General features: G+C 33.3%; 1 protein-coding gene and 1 pseudogene across 2 annotated transcripts in view; both read left to right on the top strand.

The window, feature by feature from the left end:
- Positions 1-27,290, top strand: part of Sos (Son of sevenless) — a 39,979-nt gene extending 12,689 nt beyond the window's left edge. The window contains exons 5-19 of one of the 2 annotated variants that reach the window (XM_023158708.2): positions 1,300-1,478; positions 2,495-2,655; positions 4,148-4,456; positions 4,508-4,982; positions 5,040-5,199; positions 5,251-5,513; positions 8,034-8,190; positions 8,245-8,505; positions 14,097-14,279; positions 14,335-14,613; positions 14,744-15,043; positions 17,596-17,768; positions 18,621-18,819; positions 22,279-22,589; positions 24,956-27,290. In XM_023158708.2, coding sequence (XP_023014476.2) covers positions 1,300-1,478; positions 2,495-2,655; positions 4,148-4,456; positions 4,508-4,982; positions 5,040-5,199; positions 5,251-5,513; positions 8,034-8,190; positions 8,245-8,505; positions 14,097-14,279; positions 14,335-14,613; positions 14,744-15,043; positions 17,596-17,768; positions 18,621-18,819; positions 22,279-22,589; positions 24,956-25,118 — 3,573 coding nt within the window. In that variant the 3' untranslated portion in view covers positions 25,119-27,290. Of the gene's footprint in view, positions 1-1,299; positions 1,479-2,494; positions 2,656-4,147; positions 4,457-4,507; positions 4,983-5,039; positions 5,200-5,250; positions 5,514-8,033; positions 8,506-14,096; positions 14,280-14,334; positions 14,614-14,743; positions 15,044-17,595; positions 17,769-18,620; positions 18,820-22,278; positions 22,590-24,955 lie in introns of both variants that reach the window. The other variant, XM_023158707.2, reaches the window with a different exon arrangement.
- Positions 22,596-24,949, top strand: LOC111504204 (uncharacterized; annotated as a pseudogene).
- Positions 27,291-27,691: the final 401 nt, after the last annotated feature.

The raw sequence follows: 27,691 nt of genomic DNA on the forward strand, positions 1-27,691 counted from the left end.
CCGAGGACTGAGTTGCATCAGGGTGTAAAATGATGTCGTGAACGTACCACCTCAGGGCACCGGAGCGCACCCTGTTGTATATTAGCCCTTACCCTGCTAAACGAAGCTCTGGGAGGAAGAGTAGGTACCTACCTACTTCTACAGAATATAGTTTATCCTAATAATAGTAGGATTATCCTAATCCTAATAATAATAGGCACCTACTAAACTTGTAAGCAATGTATAATGTTTGTAATTAAATAAAAGTGCTGTGAATGCTTAAAATGTGGAATTTTAACCTTGAATAACTTTTTTGCACACATAGGATTTATCGGGTTTGAAATTTATTGCAGTACCTAGTTGATCTGTCAGAATGTTTCTTAATTCAAATTTCATCTGACTGAATATGTAGAGATTTCTTCTAGGCATCGCGACAAGCTTTTATTATAATTTCAATTCTGTGAAGTCATTAATGAATGTGGTTAATGTGATTTAAAATTTTATTTTGATCTTTTTAGGGCACTTAAATGAAAGCTTGTTTTAAAAGTTTTTATCATTATTTTATTTTCGTTGAACTCCATTCATAAATCAGCATGATATTGGTCCCTTTGAAGGTTTCATGTCATGTCTCAAGAAATCTCTCAAACTGATAATCCAGTGATTTTTTTCTGTAATGTCGTATCTGACTTTTTACACAGATATAGAGTGTCATCCAACTTTCCGTTCAAGAATCCTATTTATTTTGAGACATGAAAATGATAGTTCCTTTAATCAATATGCGAAAATTTGTTTCCACCAATGTCTGTTCCAATCACATGATTACAATACTTTTTTTTACTGCTTGTGTTTATGATTGAGTTTTCCATATCTCTTGACTAATTTACTGATAGTATGGTGGCCTCACTGTATTCCCAAGCAGGGAATGCATCTGATCTGAAATCTTCTGATTTAAATATTTGCTAGCTGACTGAACCATAATTTTGGGAGTCAGACTGTGGGATACAAAGGTATATAGTCTTTATAGGATTTCTGGAAGCAGAACTAGGGTGTGCTATTGAAAATCAGTGAGTTGCTCTGTTGTGGTAATAATAGTAATCATACAGAACACTCCCTTTTTGGAAAATTCTATAGTTTCTTCGAGACAGTATTATTATATTTCTTCTGTATATCCAAGGTAATTTTGACAGTTTTGGATTGTACAGTTATCATTTCAAAAAAATTATTTCCAAGTTATTTGTATTGTCTTGTAACTTTAAAAAGGAGAAATGATGTAGATTGCTAACTCTTTAATTGATTTTTTTTACCCCTATAACGTTACAGGCACTTATGGATATGTTTTACCAAGATGAAGGAGGAGGGGCTGGATGTCAGAATGAGCCTCCTGTTATCGTGCCTACTGCACCTAGAAGGAGTTTAACTTACGAAGAAATAGTCAGAGAACTAATTGCTTCTGAAAAAGCATATCTGAAGGAGCTTCATATGTTGATAAAAGTATTTAGGTAGGTGAGCATGTACTTGTCATGAATACAAATTCAATAAATTAACTATATTATCTATGCAAAAAACTGAATGGAATACCCATTAACTTCAATGGAGGCTAAAAGTATATCGAACATTTGAGATGAATAAGTACTGTTTTCATTGATGAACTTCTTGAGAAATTTTTAGAACAATCAAGATGACATTTATAGGCATTTTCTAGTAAAATGACATGTACAAACAATTAGGGGCCGTTCAAGTATTATTAAGCACGTTTTTTACAATTATTTACTCCTCCACCAGAAATACCAGCGTGGTCCAAACAGAACTGGCTGGTATCTCAATCACCACAAAAGAAATAACTCAAGAAACCAACTCTATCTTATATTTTAAAGTTAATAAATATAACAGTCTATTCAATAAATATAATAAAATATATTTAATAAATACAAAACAAAATCACCTTCACAAGAAACAGAACACACTACGCCTATGCAGATAAGGACGCTTGATAATGAAGAAACCGAATGACTAGTTATGGCATTTTAAGGACACAAATATAATAGACCTGCGAAGTGTTGATCAGTTTACCGATGTTTCAAAGTATTTAACTGGTTCACCTATTCCCTCGTACATCCTATCGATATGCAGAAGCTATCTTGTTACGGAAGCAAATTTTATGGAATCATCTTACTTTTCAATTATTTACAATGGCGATGCATAGACAATAAAAATGACCCCGGTAAGAATGTAGTTCTAACATTTAACATTGTTGCCGTTAGCTCTCAGTTCAATTTGTATATGAGTTACCTTCAATTAAAAATTGTTATAGCATAGACGTCATTTTTGGGACTGCATAGATATGTAGATATCTATAGCCACTTATGTAACTATTAAGCAGAATAACCTCACTGTTCTATATACTTCTCCAGTTATATTTATTCATATCTTTCATATATTTCACACATTTTATCTTATTTGAAATAATGATTCATGGAAATATGAACTGAGGAGATGGCAATGGCTTCTCTTCTAGGGAAGAAATCATCAAGTTGAAACCAGAACCTCAGGATATAGAAAAGATTTTTTCCAATATAATGGATATTTACGAACTGACATATACTTTGTCAGGAAGTTTAGAAGATGTTATTGAAATGGCACAAGATCAGATGCCTTACATTGGCAGTTGCTTTGAAGGTTAGTATACTGATTTTGACTCCTAATACTTTTCCTTATAAAAATAAAAAAAGGTGGGGACAGTCCAGTTGACTCTTTAATTCAAGAGATGCGTTTGCTATTTTAATTACTGAGAGTCTTGTGCTATCAACACCAATTCAAATGTATATTTGTTGGATCTAGCCATATTCATAAGATTTTGAAGTAAAATGAATTGTAAATAAGTCAAAAAGACATAAATTATCATAATTTAAGTGATACCATGAACTCCAGATATATTAAACAATATAATATACGTGGGCTGATGAATGTTCAAATTTCGCGAGCTACTAGATCAAATAATTTGCATCAAATTTTGTATAAAAATTGAATTAAGTGCTCAAAAATACTTGAAGTGTTGACAGTGATTGTACTCGAGTCAGAAAAATGTTTACAAGAGGTATAAGCTTTTCACAGAATAAGGTCTAGAAAATTTACCTTATTTTTTTGATAGAGTACTTTCTCAAATCCAAATTGTCTCTGAAAATATCATTTTGATTACAAGGCCATTACTGTAGAACCCGATTAAAATAAATTTAATGGCGATTATCTTTCAATGCAAAATTCGAAAATTTATCATGTTTGAAATTGGAATTGTTTCTGTCTAATTTAACATTTGGTTACCTAATTAGTTTGTGTTTCATTCATTTTCATAAAATCTATTATTTCTTGGTCATCAATTTGGAAAAAGTTATCAATATAATCATACAAAAGTTTGAAATATTTAGTCAATGTCAGCAAGTATGGATTTTTGATAATAATGGTTAATTCAAACACGATTAACGGCTCTGTTTCACTAAACACAAGATGCAAAGTACTGGCCTTGAAGAAATCGAGTACAAACCTTGATATAAACCCAACTATCGACAATACATTTGTGTTTCAAGCTGATAGTTTAGATTTATTTTCGCTTTTTTTAACGGTTTTGAAATACAAATATAATTTTTGGGAAAGAAAGTTTTTGGCTTTCTACTACTCCATCTCAATGGTATACATCGATGTATACCAGTGAGGATGACAGTGTTCCATGTAAGTGCAATTTATTACAATTCATTTAAAGTAGAACTCATGTGAATGAAACCTGATTTTTATTCCACAACGAATGCTTGAAATACAAACTGAGTAGAGAAAAGTATCTTCTGTATAATTCAGTGTTCATATAGAAGTATTTGTTTCAAAATAATTTTTTTCTTCTTTCGTGTAATTCAATGTTTATATGAAACTAGCTGTTTCAGAAGGACTTTCTTTCAGTTTGTGTCTGAAAGTTACTTCTTTGCATGATCTACACATCCATGTATAGAGTTACTTATTTTCGAATTGATTACTTCCTTCCTTTCTTTGGAAGATTCCCCCCCTTTTTTTCTTTCTTTTTTTTTTTTATAATAAGATGGAGTAGTAGAAAGCTAAAAACTTTACCAAAAATTAATCACTCCTAAAAATATAACCCCTTCAATACAAATATAATGAATTTCAGAACTTGCCGAAGCAGCGGAATTTGACGTTTACATAAAATACTGTAGGGATATAACATCGCCATGCTGCCGGGAAACGCTAAACAATTTACTCTCCCGTCCTGAGGTTCAGAGTGCCTTGAACACTGCTGGACAAGGAATGCCTTTAGCGGTCCGTTATTATTTGCCAGCTCTTCTTATGGGTCCGATTTGGCACTGCTTTTCCTACCTGAGTTATATCAAATTACTCACAGATTTGTCACCATCTTCAGAAGATAGAGAGACATTAACCCAAGTTGAAGGACTACTGAAACCCCTTCAGATAGCACTCGGTTAGTATTTGCACCAGTTTTAAAACCTTGACAGTTCAAATTTTTATTTAGGAAATTGTGTTCCAACTCAAAACCTTCTGAGAAGTTCCGCCCCTTTACCCCAGGTGAGGGAGAGGCTCCAAGCTGCTATTATCAAAATCCATGAGTTAGAGAAGATTGTAGAGAATTGGGATTCTAAAGATTTGGGACAGTGTTGCAATGAATTTGTTAGGGAAGATGTTTTAGTTAAAGTAAGCTCTAATAAAAGACTGACGGAAAGACGAGTATTTCTCTTTGACGGTTTGATGATACTCTGCAAACCAAATAATAGAAGGCAGAGCTCAGTTCATCATCAAAATCATCCAGAATGCAGACTAAAAGAAAGATTTTTCATTAGGAAAGTGGAAATAATTGACCACCCTGATTCGGAGGAGCTAAAAAATGCATTTGAAATATCTCCAAGACAGATGCCTTCCGTTATACTCTGCGCCAAATGCCCCGAAGAAAAAAATTCGTGGATGGCTGATTTAGTAATGTTGAATAATAGGTGGGGTATTTATTGAGATTGATGATCGTGCAAATTTACAAACTTACCCATTTTCAGATCCATGTTGGAGAGAGTTCTGGACAGCATCTTGTCGGACATAGAGAGAAAGCATCCTCTCAAACTACCTCCTCCTGAACTATACAAGTTTGCTGAACCTGACTCCGAAGAAAATATAATTTTAGAGCAGAGGGAAAACGGTGGAGTTCCTTTGATAAAGGTAAAATTGGGTTTTACCAGATGCACTGCAGATTACCAACTACAATTTTAGGGTGCTACTATATATAAACTTGTTGAAAGACTGACGTACCACATTTATGCTGATCCTAAGTTTGTACGAACCTTCTTGACAACCTATCGAAGTTTTTGTTCACCTACTGAACTTTTGGATTTACTGATTCAACGTTTTAAAATACCTGATCCTTCGCTGGTTTATGAACAAGACTGTTGTGATACAGATAAGATGCAGAAGAATAATCAAAGGGAAGACTGGAAAAAGTATAGGAAGGAGTATTGCCAGCCAGTTCAGTTTAGGTGAGAGAACCATTATAGAATAATTCGTTGTTATGTAGTAGTAGTAGTAGTATTTTATTTATTTAGGTCACCCTAATCTACAAACGTTCATTAAAAATATAATACATAAAGCTAGTGTTAGTATGAAGTAATAATCAATTAATAAATAAAAAATAATATATAGTTATTTTAAAAAGTCAATACGGTAACATCAAAGATTTATAAAAGTTGAATAATTAAAAATGAGAAGTATTAGGATGTTACCAAAAATAAATGAATAAATAAATATTTAATAAGAATAGTTACTGATGCACTCATACACATATATTAAAATTTATTGTCTTTTTTGATATGCTGCCTTTCTAAATTGAAGATATCAACAGGTCTGTGATTGTTTTTCTATTGAAAAGAAAACGAGTAGTGATTTCCTATAAGGTTATTAATATTTAGTTACGAAAAAATAGTTTGAAAGAATCTATTTTAGTAAAATAAGGTTAAGGGTTAACAGTATGTGTTAATATTGACATATACCATCATTACTCTGTCGTTACCGTCATTACTCTGTTAATCATGGCAATATAGTAGATAGACTAAGTTGGTCGGAATGTTTTTTGCTCCACAAAGCTGCGAGTTTCTAGTGGTAACAATATATTTTCATATCTAATGTATATCAAAACGAAGTATAGTGAACAGTGAACCTACTGCAAGAAAATTGAAAGTGATATTATTCTTCATTGATCAGTTATTACAGACTTTGTGCATAATACCTGAATCAAAGTAACAACGCTGATAAGTGAGTATTTATTGTCTGTACAAAGTGCGGATATAGAGAGTTTTTGTTGGCTCTAAAGTAATTCAAACACCCACCAGTGGCGTACAAATTTACACAAATGGAGGGTTAATTCAAATGCTGTAAGAAAGACTTTGGAAACCTTTTTTGTATTACATATTTGGTCATTATTCATCCAAGTTGTTTGGACCGAAGAAATAAGTATAAAGAACTTGGTGGTTTCAAAATTTACTGTTCCCTAAAATGCGAGCTGAAGGATTCAGAGAAGAAAAAAATGCAGACATCCTGGTGAATAATATTAAAAAATTGAAGAAAGACGTAATCCAAAGAGATGAAACTTCAAACCAAATAGAAGAAAGATGAGAAACTTGAAATAAATGAATTAATGAGGAGGATAGACGAATTAGAGAAAGAAGTTGTTTACATGCATGCTAGAAAATTAACCCTGGAATTTGAGGATGAAGTCTAATGAAACTGAACAAATTTATTTAAATAAACAGAGAGAACGTGAACTATGTGAGAAGGCATAAATGATGTGAAAAAGATAAATGAATTGCTGGAAGAAGAAAAAGACACAAAACAGATGAGTTGCACAAACAGTTTAGAGACTTAGCGAACCTCCTAGAAATAAATTTAGAGATGCTTAGCACGATTAGATCGCTGGAAATGAACAACATTTCACACACTAACGAAATTGTCCATCTGAGGAATGAATTGACTCCACTAAAAAGCACAAGGAAAAACTACATTAGAGAAATAACATCATCTCCTACAAAGGTGTCTAAGCCAAAGAAACTGGAAATTAATAAAAAACCAACACACGCATGTAAAAAGAAAATAATGTTAATTTTATCGTCTGTCCATGGTAAAGGCTGGGTGGAAACTTTGTTTAAACAAACAGAAGAATATTCCATCCTATCCATTGTAAAACTAGATGCTTCTGACAAGGAATTAGTATATACTGCTACCAACTTTACAAGAGAGTTTACTAATAAGGACATTGGTCTATATAAAAAATTAAAATTGGTGGTTTCTCGGAGACAGAACTCTCTATTAAAAATCTGTAGACGTCATCTCGTACAGCTTGGCCAATTTCTGTTCTTTCCGAATATTTCGGGAACCAATCACAATTCTCTAAATTTTAGAACCTCATTCAAATAAGTTCTAAAATGGGCGAATTTTTTCTAACTCAAACGACTTTGCATCTCTCACGGTTTCCGAATAACTTCACTCTTAAGTATACCTTGAGGCTGTCATTCTATCGAGAAAAGAGCCATCCGACTGATTGACGACCTAAACAGCACAAATAACTTCAGTAGCTTGGAACATGTTTCTCTTTTGCATCCCTTAGCTGGCTTGATTCCCCTGAGAGTGCTATATCAGAAATACTCAACAAAATACAGCTGCCCTTCGCGTCGAGGTTCAACTCAACACACCTCGAACATTAAAGAACTCTTTTATTTAGGGAATAGCGTCTCTGTAGAATAGCTCTCTAAACGTTTTTCCGGAAGAATAATGAATAGCATCTTCATCTTTTTGTAGCTCATACATGTCTATTGAAGACTTCTGAGAGTTGCTCCAGAAATTTTATGTTTGAATTTGGAGAATGATTTTTTCAAACTGCATAAAAGTTATTAGTACTGCATCCATGATTATTAATTAGTTGATAATGAACTTGGTTAACTCAAAATATGATACCATTATCAGTAGCTGCTAGTGTGATGTATTTTTGAAACTCGTTTTTACTTCAGGGTGTTGAATGTTTTGCGCCATTGGGTGGATCATCATTTCTATGATTTCGAAAGAGATGCATCACTTCTAGTTAATCTACAAAACTTTTTGGACTCTGTAAATGGCAAGAGCATGAAGAAATGGGTTGACAGTGTTATAAAAATAGTACAAAGGAAGGTAAACACCAGAAGAAAATATTTAGTTTTGCATAGTAAAATGAATGCTTTTCAGATGGAGAATGATAACCAAAGGCACATCAAGTTTGCATTTGACGAACCACCCCCACCAATTGAAAGGCATATAATTTGCACAGAAGAGGAGTATGGAATTCTGACATTACATCCGGTAGAGATAGCTAGACAACTTACTATCCTTGAATTTGATCTTTTTAGAACCATTAAACCTTCAGAACTAGTTGGAGCCGTGTGGACCAAGAAAAACAAAGACATGACCAGCCCGAATCTCTTGAAAATCATAAAACACACTACAAATGTAAGTATTTCTGGGAAAGAAAGGTTTTGGCTTTCTACTTCTCCATCTTTATGCAAAAAATTTGGGAACCTTCCAAAGGAAGGAAGGAAGCAATTAATTTCAAAAATTAACTCTAAATAAAGATGTGTAGATCATGTATTTCATTACGTTGTTAAGCTTCCTAGGAATCAGTATTTGCTTCCCTTCTCTTCACTATACACTTCAGATTTCTCAAATGTTCTGAATAAATTTCAAATGCAAACACACGCCAGTGACACCAATTTATTTTTCAGTGATGACATCGAGAGTAGCTAAAAAATTATCCGAATTAATATATAAAATATTAGTTGAAATATTCAAAGATCATTCACTCACCATCAATCCTACCAAATCAACAGTTACAATTTTTGAAAATAATTAAGATCGTCAAAGGGCTATAGATAATATATCTTTACATCATAGATAGTATATCAAATTTTGATTTACAGTGATACAGTAAAATGCTTAGGATTGATAATTGATCACAATTTTGAATTTATAAAACATATATCTAATAGGATGCTCTTAAGCTATACTGAGAAAATTATACTGCAATAGGCATTAATTCAATGAAAAATTAATATCACACTAAGTGAATCATTAATATTCAACTGTTATGATGTTGTTTATGGCTCTTGTCTTGATCATCTGGCTCGCTCTAGGATACAGAAAGTCCAAAATGCTTGTACTCTGTATATATGTTATATGGGATATAGAAAAAAGCTATGATATTGACAACTCAATATCAATGTAACTTAATTGATATCAACTTTGTTAATACGGCGAAACTATTGAAATTGTGGAAGAATTCAAATACCTGGGCTTCATCGTTGATAATACTTTGAACTTGAAAAAATATTTCCAGTATATGTGTAATAAAACTTCTAAAAAACTGTTTTTCTTTACTAGAATTAGTAGACAACTATCATTCCAATCTAATTTGACTGTTTATAAAACAGAGAAATGCATTTGTTATTAAAATGCCATAAATATATTCCTATATTATCAATGATTAATAATATAATCTGAATTTGGATGACAGTAGATTACAATATTTTTCTATGATATTCATATTTTAAATACTCACTGGAAAAGCACCACATTACTTCAATGAATTAATTACATATAACCATCAGATACACAAATATGATACAAGAGGAAGAGATGACTTGGTTGTCCCATGAACTAATAAATCTATTTATATTTCTATAAAAGTGACACCTCATATTAATGACATCCGATGGTTGAATATGCATAATTAGTGAGAATTGCATCAATTATTTTTTCTTTTTAAACAATTTTTCAATAAAATACCAGAAGATTTGGCACAAAAGCTCACTCCACGTTATCAAATTCATAGTAGATACATCGCTCCAGAATGGTCAATTGGTCGAATTATTAAAAATAAGTACCATTATACCCATACCTAAAGTTACAAACACTATAAAAGCAAGTGAATTTAGACCTATTAATACCTTACCGCCAATAGAGAAAGTTTTAGAAATAGCAGTATATAATCAATTATTAGAGTTTATTGACAAAAATCAAATCATGTTTAGCAATCAATCTGGTTTTCGAAAAAAACATTCTTGCGAAACAGCACTACAGTTATCGTTAACTAAATTTACTAATGAAACAGATAAAGGTAAATATGTTGTAGCTGTCTTTTTAAATTTCAAAAGAGCCTTTGAAACGATTGATAGAAGTATTTTGCTTCAGAAGCTGAGAAGATATGGGATTGAGGGGATTGTATTTGTATTGTATTTATTTATTAAGTAGGCAAGCCTAATATACAAAAAAAAAGAAAAATTACAAATTCAAAAATATCTCACGACCTTAACTATGTAAATATAGTAACATTTTAAAGTACCTTTCAAGGAAAACCAAATATACATACATATCTATAGATTATTAGGTTATTAGGTTAGTTCACATTAAAAAATAAAAAAAAAATTACAAATATCATAATGAGCTGTCACTAATATACTTCTTTAATGATGACTTAAATTGGTTTATTGAATTAGATTCTTTTACAAATTGTGGTAGTTTATTAAATTCGTTTAAGCCTTTATGAAATATACTATTCATTCCAAATTTAGTGTTAGTTTTATTAATGTAAAAATTGTTATTTCTTCTCGTATTGTAATCATGAACTTCATTATTTCTCAATAAGAATTTTTGAAAGTAATTGGGTAGCAATCCTTTATGCAGCTTAAATATAAAGATCATAGTCATATATAATATACGTTCTTCAACTGAAAACCAGTTTAGACACTGTAACATTGATTTAATTGCTGAGTAACGGCTACATCCCAATATTAATCGCATGCCCCGATTTTGAAGCTTTTGCAATTGCGCTATTTTATTTTTACCAAGTAGAAAAAGTAATGTAGTACAATAATCAAAATGAGGTTGTATTAGGCTTTTAAAAATAGTCAACCTAGCATACATAGACACTTTTTTACATATACGAGAGAGAAAAAAAAGTTTCTTAGATATTTTTTTACAAATAAAATCAGCATGACTATTTAGTTTTAAATTTTTATCAATTATGAAACCCAAATATTTTATTTCAGTCACAATTTCAATGCTAACATTATTAATATTTATAACAGCATTTGCCCAAACAATTTGATCATACTTATAAGATGATGTCAAAATCATACTTTTTGTTTTATTGACATTTAGTTTCAGTTTATTAATAAATAAATATGTTTCAATGCTATTTAAAGACCTATTCATTTCAACAATTGCCTGATCCAAATTTTCATGTATACAATAAACCAATGTATCATCTGCAAAAAGATTTATACAGTGTGATCCAGATATGTGATTAATATCATTTAGGTAAATAATAAAAAGCAATGGACCTAACACACTACCCTGGGGTATGCCACTCTCAATTATAAGTTCATCTGACAATTCTTTTCCAAATTTAGTTTTTTGTCTTCTGTTGAATAAGTAACTTTGAATCCAATGAATGGTTTATGAATGGTTTATGAATGGATAAGTAATTATTTATCAAATAGGAAACAGAGAGTACGTGTGAACGATTATTTCTCATCATATATAACAAATCACACAGGAGTGCCACAAGGTAGTGTGCTTGGTCCCTTATTATTCATTCTGTATCTGAATGATATTCAATTATTTACAGACTGTGCGTTCATCAACTTATTTGCAAATGATACCTTATTGGCCTGTACTGGAGTAAATTCAGAAGAAACTGTTGTCAGAATGAATAAAGTTCTAGAGAAAGTAGAAAAATATCTGAAAACCAATAAAATGAAACTTATCCTTAAAAAAACAAAAGCAATGATAATTACTACTAAATTCAAATATAATCAAATAAATACAAACAACATAAATATAAAAATTGAAGATGAACGTATAGAAATAGTAACATCAGTGAAGTATTTGGGATTTCAACTTGATAATTGCTTATCATTCGACAACCACTTCAAATATATTGAAAAAAAGATTGCAAAAAAATTAAATTTTTTCTCAAGAATCGCCAATAACTTATCAACAGATACAAAAATTATGACACATAAATCAATAATCCAACCCCTTTTTGACTAATGTGCATCTATTTTATTCTCTTTTAATTTGAACAAAGTGCAACAAATATAAAAACTACAAAATCGAGGAATGAGAATAATTTTATAATGTAATAGGTATACACCAATTTCTACCATGCTATCTGCTCTACAATGGCTCTCAGTATCCAAAAGATTATTCTATTGTTCCGTGGTTTTCATATATAAAATATTAAATAAAATGACCCCACCATACTTGCTATCATTAATAACTTTCAATAACGACATTCATCACCATTCTACTAGGCACAACAGTCACATTCATATAAATAGAACAAGTACAAGAAATAGTATGAGCAGTTTATTTTTTCAAGGTTTTGTCCGATTCAATGATTTACCTGATTCAATTAAATCTACTCAATCATTAAAGATTTTCAAGAGCGAACTGTTAAAATATATTCATGATGGAAATTGAAAAATTCTTTTTTGTTCAGTTAAAATTATGTACGTATATAAAAATGTATTATTTATATAAATTTTGTCAATTATATTATATTTTAAGTTAGCTAACCTGTATATTAGAAAATCCTAATTCAATAAATAAAATTAAAAAAAAAAGAAGTGTCACCACTTCACCACACCCAAACATTCCACTGTTTTTTATGAAAAATCATTCACATATCAAGCTGCTATCATTTTCGATATATATATATATATATATATATATACGAGGTCTGTTCGAAAAGTAAGGTGAATGTTCAAATTTCGCGGGCTACGTACATTTGATTAGCGATTTTTTATGTTGGAACACTCGTCTCGAACATTGTTCACAGTTTCAGCTGTTTAGCATGTTCAGTTTGTTGGTGGGAGACATAAAAGTTAGAAGTGTTTTGCATGTTCAGCGATCATCTGATATGGAAAAAATTAATCAAAGAATTTGCATAAAATTTTGTGTAAAAAATGAAGTTGAGTGCTCAAAAACACTCGAAATGTTGACAGTGGCATACGGTGATGGTACTCGAGTCAGAAAAATGTTTACAAGTGGTACAAGCTTTTCACAGAAGGTCGAGAAGATCTGATGACGCTCGCCTAAGACGTCCAAGAACATCAACAATCGATGAAAATGTTGAGAAAGTGAAGAAAATTGTTATGGAGAATCGTTGAATCACTATTAGAGAAGTTTTTTCGGAAATTTTGGGACATGAAGCGTGTGCCAGCGAAGTTCGTTCCAATTTTGACCAAAAAAACGTCATGGAGATTCAGATTTGCTTAAAAGGGTCATAACTAGCGACAAATCATTGGTATATGGTTATGACAATGGAAGAGTCCAGGAGAGCCAAGACAAAAAAAATCACGCCAAGTTCAATCAAATCAAGGTTTTGCTCTCTGTTTTCTTTGATTACCGTGGCGTAGTGCACCAGGAGTTGTTGCCACTTAGTCGTGTGGGAGTGTTATCTTGAAGTTATGTGCCGCTTGCGAGAAGCAGTACGAAGAGAACGTCCAGTATTGTGGAAAAACAAGTTATGGCTTTTGCGTCATGAAAATGCACCTGCTCACTCATCATTGCTTGTTCGTACTTTTTGGCCAAAAACAACATGGTAATCATGCCTCAGCCACTGTATTCACCAGATTTGACCCCCTGCGACTTTTTCCTGTTCCCAAGATTGAAGAGACCTATGAGTGGACGGCGCTTTGCGACGATTGAGGAGATAAAAATGAATTGCTGAGAGAGCTCAAGGACATACCAAAAAATACAGATCAGAACTGTTTCGCGGATTGGAAAAAACGCTGCCACAAGTGTATTGAATATGAGGGGATCTACTTTGAAGTGGACAAAATTGAAATTGATGAATACATATTTTTTGAGAAAAATTAAAACCTTACCTTATTTTTTTATCAGACCTCGTACGTGTAATATGTACCTAATGCTGGTTGAGTGGAAGGGTAGCGTAAGGAAAGCTCCGCCAGTAAAAATGAAGACAATTTACTTTACCTTTAATAATTCATTTCTTCATTTAATTTTAATTTTTTTAGTTCACAAGGTGGTTGGAAAAGAACATTGTTGAAGCGGAGAACTCTGACGAAAGGGTGGCGATTCTGAATAGGATAATAGAGATAATGATAGCTTTAAATGATATAAATAATTTCAATGGAGTTCTGGCAATTGTATCGGCTACTAACTCTGCTTCAGTTTACAGACTGAAATTCACCTTTGGTGTAAGTATGCTTTGAAGTTACTTTTTCTTGTATAAATATTTTTTCTGGCTCTTAGGCTTTGAATCAGCAGATTCGCAAGACTTTAGAAGAATTTAGATCAGATGATCATTTCAAAAAATATCAAGAAAAATTGCGTTCGATAAATCCACCCTGTGTTCCTTTTTTGGGCATGTATTTGACAAATATTTTACACATTGAGGAGGGCAACCCGGATTTCCTTCCCAATACACAGCTTATCAACTTTTTCAAACGTAGGAAAGTTGCTGAAATCACCGGAGAAATACAGCAATATCAAAATCAGCCTTATTGTTTTAGCAAGGAACAGAGCATTATGGTAAGTTTGTAAGTTTCAATATTTTCCAGTTGAATACATTGTTAAAGAGTATCAGAAAAAAATGGGCGGACCGGTAACATAATATTCAAATCTGGATCATTGCAATAAATCTTTTTTTCATATTTTTCAGAATTTCCTCGAAAATTTAAATCCTTTTGGTGATATGAATGACAACGATATTAGCAATTATTTGTGGAAAAAATCTCACGAAATTGAGCCGAAAGGATGCAAGATCGTACCTAGGTTTCCCAGGAAATGGCCAAATTTGAGTTTGAAGAGTCCTGGAATCAAGACTATCAAAACAGGAAAGAATATACCTAGTACTATTGCTAATACAGTAAATCAAGCATATAATACAACATTGAAGAGTGATGAATCAAAAAGTGAAAGTTCGTCCAAATCAGACAATGATTTCAGTGTTTTTGCATCGGTGAGTAGAATAATTTATGAAAGAGGGTAAACTTTCAAGGCCGGAAATCCAGGTTTTTTGACCATGGTCTGCATGTTTTTATGAACGTCGCGTCTACTTCTGCAAAAGACATTGTCAAAGGTAATGAGTTCTCAATGCAGAAACTACAACTTTGGAATTTGTCTTCTTTTTTATATCATCATAAGTGGCTTAGTTTTTCTTAATTGGATTAAATTATCTTGTTAGTGTACAATTGAGAATAGCTAGCCAGATTTTACTAATGTTCATTGCCTATTTTTATTGACAAAAAAAAACTATCAGGAAGAGTCTAAGGTCAGCTAAGGACTACAGAGAGCCTTTAGCAATATCCGTGGTATACCGGATCCCTTGTATCTGCAGGTCGGTTTACATTGGAGAAGTATAGGTATCGTTCTCTCTGAACATAAGAGAAATTGTTGCCTCGGGTGAATTGCCAAATCAGCTATAGCCGAACAAGCTCTCAAAGAAAGCAGTCATATTATCTTATTTGAAGATGAACAAATATTCAATATAACTGAAAATCACTATCCAAGAATATATAGAGAGGAGATGGAAATTTAGAAACATGGACAATTTCAATAGAAAAGAATTAGCAATGAACAGTAATAAAATCTGGCTACCTGTCCTTTATTGTACACAGACAAGGTTAGGTAATCCAATCTAGAGAAACGAAGCCAAGGGCACCTATACTAATATAAAACCGGAGACAAATTCTAACATTGTAGTTTTTGCGTTGAGAACAACTCGAGTACTTGATAATGTCTACTGCAGTGGTAGAATAAACATCAGTCATGAAAACATGCAGACCACAGCTAAAAACCAGAGAAACTGAATTTCATGAAATATTTCTTGAACATCATTTCCGCTTTCTTTGTAAATGAGCATGTGCAGTAATTGGAAATTCTATTAATTAGGTTGGCACTGCTGCCAAATTTTTAGCCTGATTTTCACTGACAATTCTTATGTGAGTAGTAAATTGAATATGTTTCATATTGAATTTTTTTTTTTCAGTTGTGACAAATTGATGAAATATTATTTCAATGATCCAGAAATTCACTAGTATTTATGTTGTTCAATGAAACTTTACTCATCTATTACTATTATTTCACTAGAGTGAAATGACAAGCAGACACTCCTGTTAACTGTTGGGCTCAAATCTACCTACGTCGCATTGGAAACCAATTCTTTTTTTTGTGTATGTTATTTTTATAAAGAATCCATATGATGTTGACATTGTCATAGAAAGATGATACACCTAATAAAATAAAAGATTCGTATAAATTGAAAGATAAGTCAACATTGAAGATTGCAATAAAATGAAGATAAACAAACATAATTGCTGTGACAAAAACTCGATAGAATAAAAACAGTTTTCTAGTAAGTGTGCCTTTGTTTTTGCCTCGATTTGGCATAAATATTCTTCAAAAACTGACAATTTGTTATAAAGAGATATAAAGTTGTAGAAGCAGATTTTTTATGTCTATAATCAAATTACTAGAATCAATGTGATGATCTTTGATTGGAGAATTGATCTTTGATTGGAGAATGGGGAATGTTCCTCAATTTGGGTTATTACAGCAAATGCAAGTTTGAACAAAATGAAGTTGAGTTTATTTCATGAGTTTTTCAAATTCACTTTAAATAGTATTCAAATTGATGTTTCAAATGTTAGGTTTTAATTTTTAAAGGGATTTGTTTCTAATTCACATATTGGCAACAGCGCCTATATCAAATTGAAATAATTTATACGTACCTAGATATTCTATTTTAAAAAAGGAAAATTATCTTTATAAGTCAACAATTAAGGCAAAATATAAATTATAGTTCAATACCACCTCCACAAGCCACATAAACAACAGTTGTTTTGTTATTTATTTATATAGAGGAAGATAGGTTAGGTGCACAAAATGTCATATCACAGAATGTCTCGGAACATAAGTAAACAGAACAGCACGCCTCTGAAATATGTCATCTTTGTTTCTCTCATACAGGTAATAGATTCATTGTTCTTTATTAGCTATAACCGATGTTGCCAAATGGTGAAATAGAAAAGAATCCTTTTAAATGTTGAATGCATTATTTCATTCCTCTTTTTTAAGTATTCAAATATTTTTTTAAAGAAAAACGTTGGAATGATAAGTTTAAAATGCGTTGTTTTAGAGCTCTTTTATGAAAACTACTTGATTTTCGCCAGGAGGAACATTCCCCATTGGTTATATGACTTGAGAAGTGGACACATCTTTGGTATTTTTTTTGAAAACGGTTATTTGATGAATTACTGTAAGAAAATGCTCAATATAAGTGAAATAATCGTAATAGTTGAATGAAGTGTCTTTAAAAAATAGAAGTAGTATTTTTAAGTCATATTTTTAATTCTGAAACGTTGAATCATGTAATTGATTTATTAATCAGCCATTTGGTATATGAATCCCTGGTGTACAAATCTTGACAATCAAAATTAGGTTTGAGTTTATGTCTTCTGAAGTAACACTGTATTTATTAACCTGGTAATTTCTAATACAATTTCAATACAGGTTCAATTGGGAACAGGCCAAAATAGTCCAACGCTGAGTCCTGTTTCCCCTGCAGGATCTAATCCCATTATAAGCTGGTTTAACCATACTAGAAGTCCGAGTGTCAGTTCTATAATGTCCACCACATATCGACCACCTAGAGCTGACTCCATAGCTGTGGCACCACAACATTTGTAAGTATTATCAATGTTTGAGAGAAAATGGCACAGTTCAGCTGCTGAATTTCTTGAGATCTAGAGAATTGAAAGTCACTGAGTTCTGAAGACCAAATTATTAATCTTTTGAAAAATTGTTTCAAATCTGTTTTTTTGTTAATCAGCTGTCACCTTCTTGTGAATGACAACCCTTAGAAACTTGTGCAAGATGAGAATGTACAATAACTAGCACGTTTATTCATTTACCAATAGGAAAACCATAATTGAGTTCACAAGGCATAAAACTAATACCACAAAGTAATTTGTTTACACAAAATGTTGTATGATAATTGCTATTTGGAAGTAAGTATATGGCCAGAAATCCGGTTTAAAAAAACACTTCCAGTATTCACTATAAAATTCACATGATGAAATTGAAGAAATGCCGAATTAGTCACAATTTGAATTTGTGAGGCATATGACATTTGCAGCAGACAGCGGCTATGTTGCCCCCAAAAAATCAAAACACCTACGGCTCTTTTTTTGATTTGGGTTCTCAGCTTGCAAAAAAATTGAGTCTCAAATATAAGCAGAAAAAAGTTAACCAGATGGATTATATTTTTTACTTGAATTAAAGCAGTTCTGTCAACAAAAAATAACTATTTGATTAGATTGTTTTGTAGCTAAGGAAACACTTTGACACATGAACTGTGGACAAATTACAATTATCACTACACACTTTCCAACAAAGTATTGAAAGAAATGGGAGTGTGTTCTTCATATGGTGCTATCTAAACTACCAAACATATATTGTGTAATTCAAGCATGATTATCAAGAAATGAAGAAACATCAGTATGTTGCTTAAAAAAATATAAATTTTATAATTCTAGGCCGCAGAGATACAGTCACAACAGTCAAAGTTCAACAGGTGGACCAAATAGTCCTGGCCCTCATAGTCCAGCTTCGCCGGGACCACACATACCTTGTGAACCGATCAGCCCCCGCCTTCCACCAACTCCACCTCCTCCACCGCCTCCTCTGCCTCCAAGGAGAAGAAGGGACAGTCCGGAAATCAGTTCGCCACAGCAAGTAAGAAGTAGTTAAAAAAAAACATTTTATGAAATTCAGAATGTTAATGAAATTTCGGTCTGATAAAATAAATTTTTATGTCAACAAATGGGAAAGTTCATAAATATCGGTAGGTTTTTCACACAAATTGAAATAACTGAACCACCACTTGATATTATCAATAATTATCTGTATGAAAACTCGTAGTATATCTATATGGATCCATTAAAATATTGGGTCATTTCAAGAGTTTTAATACATTTCATGAGTCTACTTTAAACTGTAATATCTCAGTGAATACTTAATCAATTTGATCGAAGTAAGCTCCATTTGATTCTGCACTTTTGCCAACTTAAAACAAGTTGATCAATTCCGTCAACATAAAAATTGTGTGTTCGGGATCGGATGAAGTCTACGAAGGCGGTTTTCTACCGGTTAGATAAGTATCGAAATGCTCGAAACGATTGTAGTCGCTCAATTCATTTAATTTTCGTATGGTGATTTGTGAAACGTGCGGACGGATGTTGTCGTGAAGCAGGATCGGACCTCTTCTCTTGACCAGTGCTGGCTGTTGCTGACGCAATTTTTGGTATATTTTTCGATTTTCTCACAATGGGTTAGGTTGGGTCCACGGTGAGTGGGTCTATTCGACCCTCCACCGCAACCCGCAAGGGTTTATTGTGGCTCACACCCACTCACATTCGGCCAAATAAACCCAGCTTCTTAACGAAGCCGAATAGTTTGAATGGTGAGTAGTCTTTCAGGTCAGATGGTAAAATAGTACAGCTCTGCCGAACTCTAAATAACTGATTCGGACCCCAGCGAGGCAGGCACAAAGTATATGCTATGTTAATGAGGTAGTCGGATAGTCAAGTTGCAAGATTCCCACCTTGATACCCACGACAATCTTCCCATATGAGGGTTTTGCACCTGACGATGCCTTAGATTCAGCCGTACAGGGCTTTTTCGTCTCTGGTTTTGGTGAATCATTGCTAACCTGCTCATGGGGGGTTTGTTCCCCCACCTGAGACAGATTCTGCTTACGCCGCAGCTCTCGCTCCTGAACTAAATTTACAGGGAGATCAGTTGGAGTTGTAAACTCGACATCCATCTCCTCTGTAGACTCACTCCTGAACTAAATTTATAGGGAGGTCAGTTGGAGGTGTAAACCCAATATCCATCTCCTCTGTAGACTTACTCCTGAACTAAATTTACAAGGGAGGTCAGTTGGAGTCGGAAACTCGACATCCATCTCCTCTATAGACTTACTCCTGAACTAAATTTGCAGAGAGGTCAGTTGGAGTTGTAAACTAGACATCCATCTCCTCTGTAGACTCGCTACTGAACCAATTTTAGAGGGAGGTCCGTTGGAGTCATAAACTCGACATCCATCTCCTCTGTAGACTCGCTCCAGAACTAAATTTACAGGGAGGTCAGTTGGAGTCGTAAACTTGACATCCATCTCCTCTGTAGACTCGCTCCTGAATTAAATTTACAGGGAGGCCAGTCAGTTGGAGTCATAAGCTCGACATCCATCTCCTCTATAGACTCAGCGTCAGAAAGAATTTTTGAGTTTACTCTGTCCATAAAAGTCCCACGAGTAGCTAGGGAAAGAAGGTCAATCACGGCAGAGCTCCGCATTACCGTGACAAGGCAATGCTACGACGAGAGGGCGCCCGGTATCTCGAAGGTTCTGTAGGGGCAGCTGATAGGCTCAGTGTCATTCATCCTCTCGGCACGGATACACACACCTTAGTATTAGGTCATCGTTGGGATGCCATTCAGCTAGGGAATAACAGAACCACAAGTGATTCTGTCATTTCCGTATCCAGTGGGGCTATGTGGAAGCAGGCATCCGATGGCCGGTTTGCTCAACCCCCACATCCCAAGCCAATGCACTAGCCGAAAACGGCATGCACAGTGGCTCAGGCAGTGATATACAGTAACCATGGTCTTTTTTTAGTGGGTTTTCGCCTTCGGAAGGAGCCTGGATGGCTCATCGGAGTCTTATCATTGTTCTGAACGTCTCCTATTGTCGTAGAGGATCAACTTTTTTTTGGTTGCCTAAAAGCAATTTCTGTCGATCGTTCAAATCGTGGGGCATCTCCTTTTCAAGCTTTTTGACATTTCCAATACATTTTCAACAATCAAAAACCGCATGGAAGCTGACGCCCAGTTTTTCCGCCATCTCACGCACCGTTTGTGATGGGTCAGTCTCCACCAGGGCCCTCAAATCCTCGTCCTGGATTATTATAGGTCGACCATTTCGGGGCTTATCTTCGAGACATTTAAACTATTATTGCTAAATGCCCAAATCATTTTGCGGTGTTTTGACAGTGCTTTAGTTCAATTGCATTTGCAGAGAAAATCGCTCGAAATAACTGAAAATTGGTAAAAAATTGAAACTTTGAAAAAATGAACAGTGCCAATGTATAAAGTACAAAATTCTCTATCGATCAGTAAACACCACGACACAGTGAAATATTGAGATATGGAGCTACCAAAACACATGACATTACAACGGACAAAACTTCTGAGACAACCTAAAAATTTTTAAAACGGTGTTCCTATTACAAATGATATAGACTGGATCACTTGATGTCATGTTGATGGGTTGTTTACTCCTAACATACTGCTTTCTTCAACTTTGTATGTCGATCCAAACATTTAATGGCCTTTTAGTTTCACTGATGTATAACATGTCACATCCAATTTTCCTGATCCTCTTTTTACATATATGAGGAAGAGACACAGAACTCATTATTCATTCTGGTCAATGTTATGTTATAATGGTCTTAAGGAATTTAATCATTTACAGAGAAATATTAAAACTGTAGATATTAAACAAATCGGTAATAAATGAAAGACTTATTAAGTAGACCCTTTTGTGATTTTGGAGAATTTTATGGAGGAGCTTTTTCATTTCTAACATTTTTTATACTCTCTGTAAAATTTTTGACAATATAACAGTGGCCTTGTTCACGTCGTCATCTTCACCAAGAAATGAGTAAGACAATCGTATTTTGTTTCTATTTGGCCTTCATTGAAAAATAGGCAATTGGATAAAACCGGAGACCAAAGTTGCGGAAATCCTAAATGAAACAGTGCTGTTATGTTTTTAGACAACTGATCCCATACATTACATGTATTCACTGTATTATGTTATTCATGCATTTACATGCTGGTAAATAGATGATCTTGATACTCTATCAAGATGGAGTAGTAGAAAGCCAAAAACTTTCTTTCCCATGAATATCGAAATAACTGCCTTTATCTTCAAAATTGAACAGCTTCAAAACTTCACTTTCAAATGAGTAAAAATTTCATGATGATCTAACCAAAATGCACAGTAGAATGTAAATTCTCAAACTTTTATCTTGGCTTTGGCAATTTGCCTGCGAGTAAATTTCAACTTGAAAAATCATAGTAACACTATTTTAACAATTATTTGGTGGTGAATGTATCTATATAATTTTTCAGATGAAACAGGCTCCTGATGCTCCTATCTTACCACCTAGAGACAATTCTTTACCCTCGAACTCTAACCACAATTCTTTGCGAGACTGTTCTCCTCCACCGTTACCGCCTAGAAGAGAACCCGGTCCCTCGCCTGGTTCACATGGTTCGCACCCGCACTCTCACCACTCGTTCGCCAATACTCTGCCAGTCATGGGACATGGCACGCTTCCTAGATTGAACCCTACTCATACATCACAACTACATATGAGAAGACATGCCACACTTCATCCCCATCCTCCACATCACCCGACTCAACCCAATGGGGGTACCAGGTAAGTGGTATTATGGTATATAGCTAATTGGTAGAGTTAATTTATTCATAAGGTGGGAAACAACCTTTCGGATTATGAAAGTAGAATGGGTGACATGAAAAAGATGGGAGAAAAACACAATAAGCCCATGAGGCTATGGAAACCAAAGTTTTTTAATGATAAATACCAAATAAATTACTGGGGAAATAATAAAATCCAAATTCGAAAAATCCCATATGAATATATCGGTAGAACAACTGATTTTAAAGGAAAGACACTATGGGAAATAGTAGGAAATCTCAAGAACTTTGGAGTTGGTCGAATAATAGCTAGGAATGTTTGAAAGATACCCAGAACCATCATACATGAAAATTCTGAAGGTGGAAACCTTGCCCAATCCGGAAAAACCCTCGCATGATGATATTCGTAAAGTAAGAGTATGGGTCAAAAAAAACATTTAGAGGAGTAACTGAACCAAAAACTGTATGTTTTGAATCAGTCAGCTACAAAACAGATTATAAACTCATTCCCAAAGATTCTGAGGTGGAATATTGCAAAAAAAACTATTGAAAAACCTGTGAAAATATTTCCAAAGTATGTTGATTTCACGCCGCTGATGAAAGAGCCTTTGATAGGAGAGGCTAAATCCCTTGAAGACAGCATCGGCAGAGCAGGTCAAATTAGAGATTTTGTATAACATAATCAAATCATACAAAATAACTCAGGAAGAAGAAGAACCCAATGTTGAGATAGTAAGTGGTTTAGGAACTCTGGTTTCTCCTCGATTGTATGAAGGAGTAAAATTGTGATGAGAGTCTGAAGGACCTTTCATGTTCAGCATACCGTTTTTGGAAATTTCGACCACATTGTCCCACATTCATTGCTAACGTTCATTGATCACAAAACATTTTCATTCAAGCACATCATGAATTATAAATGCTAGAAACAAATAATGAAAAAAAGAGAATTGAACACTTTCTATGGTTTTTAACACTTTTATTTGTAACTAACGTTACTGCAGTTTCGTCCTATAAGGACGTTTTCAAACCATTCCTTGGCATGCAACCACAAGTTCCCGAATCTAAACGATATGGAAATTTTGCACTATGCAAGGAAGGGTTACAAACTCAATTATTTAGAATCCTTGGAAATTCACAAACATGAATATTGCGGGTGCAACCTGTTAAATGATCAAATCAATTTAATTTACTCACCAGTTTTAAAATTAGCATATCCGCATTGTAACTTGTAAACAAAATTCTGGTAGTCAATCAAGCCAAGTACCTCTATTATTACATACAGTGGTGCTATATAATAATAATAATAATAATCATTTATTGATGCTAACATACAGCAGTATTTAGAAAAGTCGAAAAGAAAAGAAAAAAAATACGTTATTAGATGAAAATTTACAATAAATGCATATAAACAGTATACTTGACAACTAACACTTACAGATATAAAAAAAAATGATGCACAGACATTGTTAAAAAGAATTAAGTGATTTAATGCATGTCCCTAAAATTATTTTGAAGGTACTCCTCAGTGCTATAGAACGCTTTTCTTTTTAGGTATAGTTTTATTTTGTTCTTAAACTGTGTGAAAGGTAAGTTTTTTACTTCTTCTGGAAGGACATTGTACATATTTATGCAATGATAGCTAGTTCCGTCTCTAGTACGGGAGAGTCGCAAATAGTTTTGTACAATTCTTTGACTGTTTCGAGTAGAATAGTTGTGTAAATCGCAATGTCTACCATACATGTTTTGATTTTGTTTCTTATACAATAGACATTCCAATATGTAGACACATGGCAAGGTAAGTATACATAGTTCCATAAACTTTTGACGACAACATTCCCGGTAACCTATGTGGGCTATAATTCTGATGCATTTTCGCTGTAAACTAAATGCTTTGGATGCGTGGGTTGAGTGGCCCCAATTTAGTATAGCATATGACATAGCTGAGTGAAAAAGACTATAGTAAGCTGTCATTAATACATAATGAGATACACTATTTACTAGATTCCTTATTAGATAGATAGTTCTTGAAAGTTTACCCGAGAGGTACGCAATATGCTTTTCCCATGTCAGGCTAATGTAATAAAGCATTGTTAGTTTGATGTATAAGTTTGAAAATGTCCTTATAGGACGAAATTGCAGTAACGTTAGTTACAAAAAAAAGTGGTAAAAAACATAGAAAGTTTTCAATTCTATTTTCTTCATTATTTGTTTCTAGCATATATAATTCATGATGTGCTTGAATCAACATATTTTGTGATTAATGAATGTTAGCATCTATTTTTGGTCCTGAATGTTTTTGAATATGATAAACTTGAAATTAACAATTTTTTTAACAATTTTTTTCTTAACATTTCCGCATTTTTCCAGTATTTCATCAACTTCATCACAACCGCCTAGTGTCTCGCCGAGAATTATTAAAGATTCTGGCTCAGGTCAAGGGACGCCCCAGCTGCCTCCCAGACCTGCAGTGAGATCAGCAGGTATTACTTACGGCACCATGTTCCAATACCCGAACACAACCACGACATAAAGATAGAAATAGATATTTTCATGATATATTTTTAAAATTGAATTTAAAACTGCAAAGGTTATGCTTATCTGGCCGTTTTGTGATTGGTCATTGATGGTGGAAATTCGAACTGAGAGCAAAATTTGGCTACAGTATTAACGCAAAAACTATATTATCTATTGCTAGAAGTTTTTTTTTATTGGCCTCTACTAGTCACTACTAGGAATACTGGTATTTAAAATATCTCTGGTAGACATACTGACATTTATAATGTAAGCTAAAATGAGTATGAATACAGGGTTTGTCAATGAGTTTTTCCAAATCCGATATTTTCAAAATTGTACACATTGTATTCTCCTGTTGATTCACAAATATGATTCATTCATACTTTCAAACAATTATGAAAAGTTGATAATGTATGTTCAAGTACAAGTACAAGTTATACTCCTGTATAAAACAATAAGTGTATTCATAAAATATGGGAGATAGCAGGTTTCATCTTATTTTATCACATTTATTGAATTCTAGAAAAATATCACAATTTTTGAAATTTCAACTGGGAAAAAGTGAACATTTTTATTTTCAATATTTTTGTTTGTTTGTAATTCTCATTTTTTTAGCAATAGTGCTTACAACTACAACTTCAACTATGAAAATCAAAATTCCGTTACCAAGATCAGTAAAAAATTTGAGTTGTTGCTTTTAAACAGATGAATTATTTTTGCAACTGATTGTGAATGTGCTCGGACTAATAATAGCATGAGATGTTTTTGTGAATTTTCGAGATTTGAGTACAAGTTGTGCACTACAGACCATTGAATTGTTTTCCGATTTTAAATTGCACTCGTGACATCTGAGAAAGAAACACCATACTGATCTTGAGAGAATTGGCTCCCGGTCGAAGTAGCTACAACTGTAGAACTATTCTTCAGAACTTCCCAACAAAATCTAGAATTCCCTGGAAGTATTCTTTTGAACTGCAAGGTTGCCAACGTTAAAATTAGAAGAACGTTTTGGTTAAATTGACAAACTAGGTTATTGAAATAGGTTGAACAAAATTTTTCAGTTAGAGAAGTAGTTCAGTAGGCGTTAATGAATGTTTCAAAAAAACTTTTCCTACACCAGAACTATAACACAATCTCTTAACACGCGTTTCGATAACCATGTTAGCGTCATCAGGAGATGATTATCTGATTATGCAAGATTCGATTTGACTTCCCCCATTACTCCATTTCAGAGATTCTATCGACTGAGATGGAATGAAAAGTAGTAACTGGAAGAGGAATCAAAAAGCATAAAAATGATAGGAATGGTCATTCTGATATCGAAATTTAAAAAAAAACGCAGCTAGTGCTATAGTTCTGGTGTGGATAGGATTTCAAATATCAATTATATCAATGATATCGGAAAACTGTGGGTGTGTGTGTGTGTGTGATTGTTTTGCATATGCATCTCTGCTTATGTGAGGATTTGTGTGAAATTGTCGTTCAAAATCAATTCCCAACAAGGTAGTGCCATGAGGACAGTTCTGGTCAAGATAACATATAGATTTGTGAATTATATCTGCTTCAATTCAATTCAACCAAGGAGCCTTTTCCCATGAGACTAGTGAGGAGTTCATTTTCATAAGTTTAATTTTTTTTATTCATTTCACTGGGAACAGATTATTCTCAATAGCTGTTGTATTCAATTTCAATTTGTAGTGATCCTTGTTCGTTAGATTTTAAGCTGTATTGTGGATATTATGAAAAAACCCAAACACAACCTTTATGAATACTTGGAATGCCAGAAAAAAAAGTTAAGATGCATGGTGTGATTTTCTTGTATATTCTGTAAATAATGTAATATACTGTAAATGTATGAGTATAGTTGCCAAAAAGTGTTATAAAAATGATGTTTTCTATGTTGAAATTTTCTATAAGAACTGGTATGGGGTGAATGAATTTTTTATTGTTTATTTCATACCAGACATAAGGAATTGTTACAGTTTAGTCTTTATTTGAGCGTTTCAGAGGTTTTCTCTCATGTTTTCGGAAGTGAAGTGATCGAGAAAACACGAGAGGATATTTTTGAATCAAAACTATTATTAAAAATGATGATTTTTTAATCTGTGATAGTAGAAAAAGGACCATTATTTGTAAAAAATAAATATATTATATGGAAATTAAGTACAATAAATGTTTAAATGTATAATTAGTTTCTTATTAAATCTAGTATATGATTTTTGGTTTAAATTCATCAAAAGTGACTCGTAAAATAGAGAACAAGAAAAAAAACATTACATTTTGCACCTTCGAAAATTACGTAATTATTGTTTACTCTGTACTTTTACAGAGGGGTTGTTTAAAAAAACAAGGTGAGTTTTCAAATTTCGCGCGCTACGTATATTCAATAAGCGATTTTTTCATTCTTTCATGTTGGTAGATTCGTCTCGAACATATGTTAATAGTTTCGGATGTATAGCATGTTTTGTTTGTTGGTGAGACACATAAAAGTTACAAGTGTTCTGGCGATTTTTTGCTGTCGAAAAAAATGGACCAAAGGATTTGTAAAGAATATTACTGGAGTTTCATCTCAACACCAAACCGTTATTT

This window comes from Leptinotarsa decemlineata, unplaced genomic scaffold (genome assembly GCF_025532065.1).
Source record: "Leptinotarsa decemlineata unplaced genomic scaffold, Ldec_3_MD MMD2_tig00026340_RagTag_RagTag, whole genome shotgun sequence".
Classification (NCBI taxonomy): domain Eukaryota; kingdom Metazoa; phylum Arthropoda; class Insecta; order Coleoptera; family Chrysomelidae; genus Leptinotarsa; species Leptinotarsa decemlineata.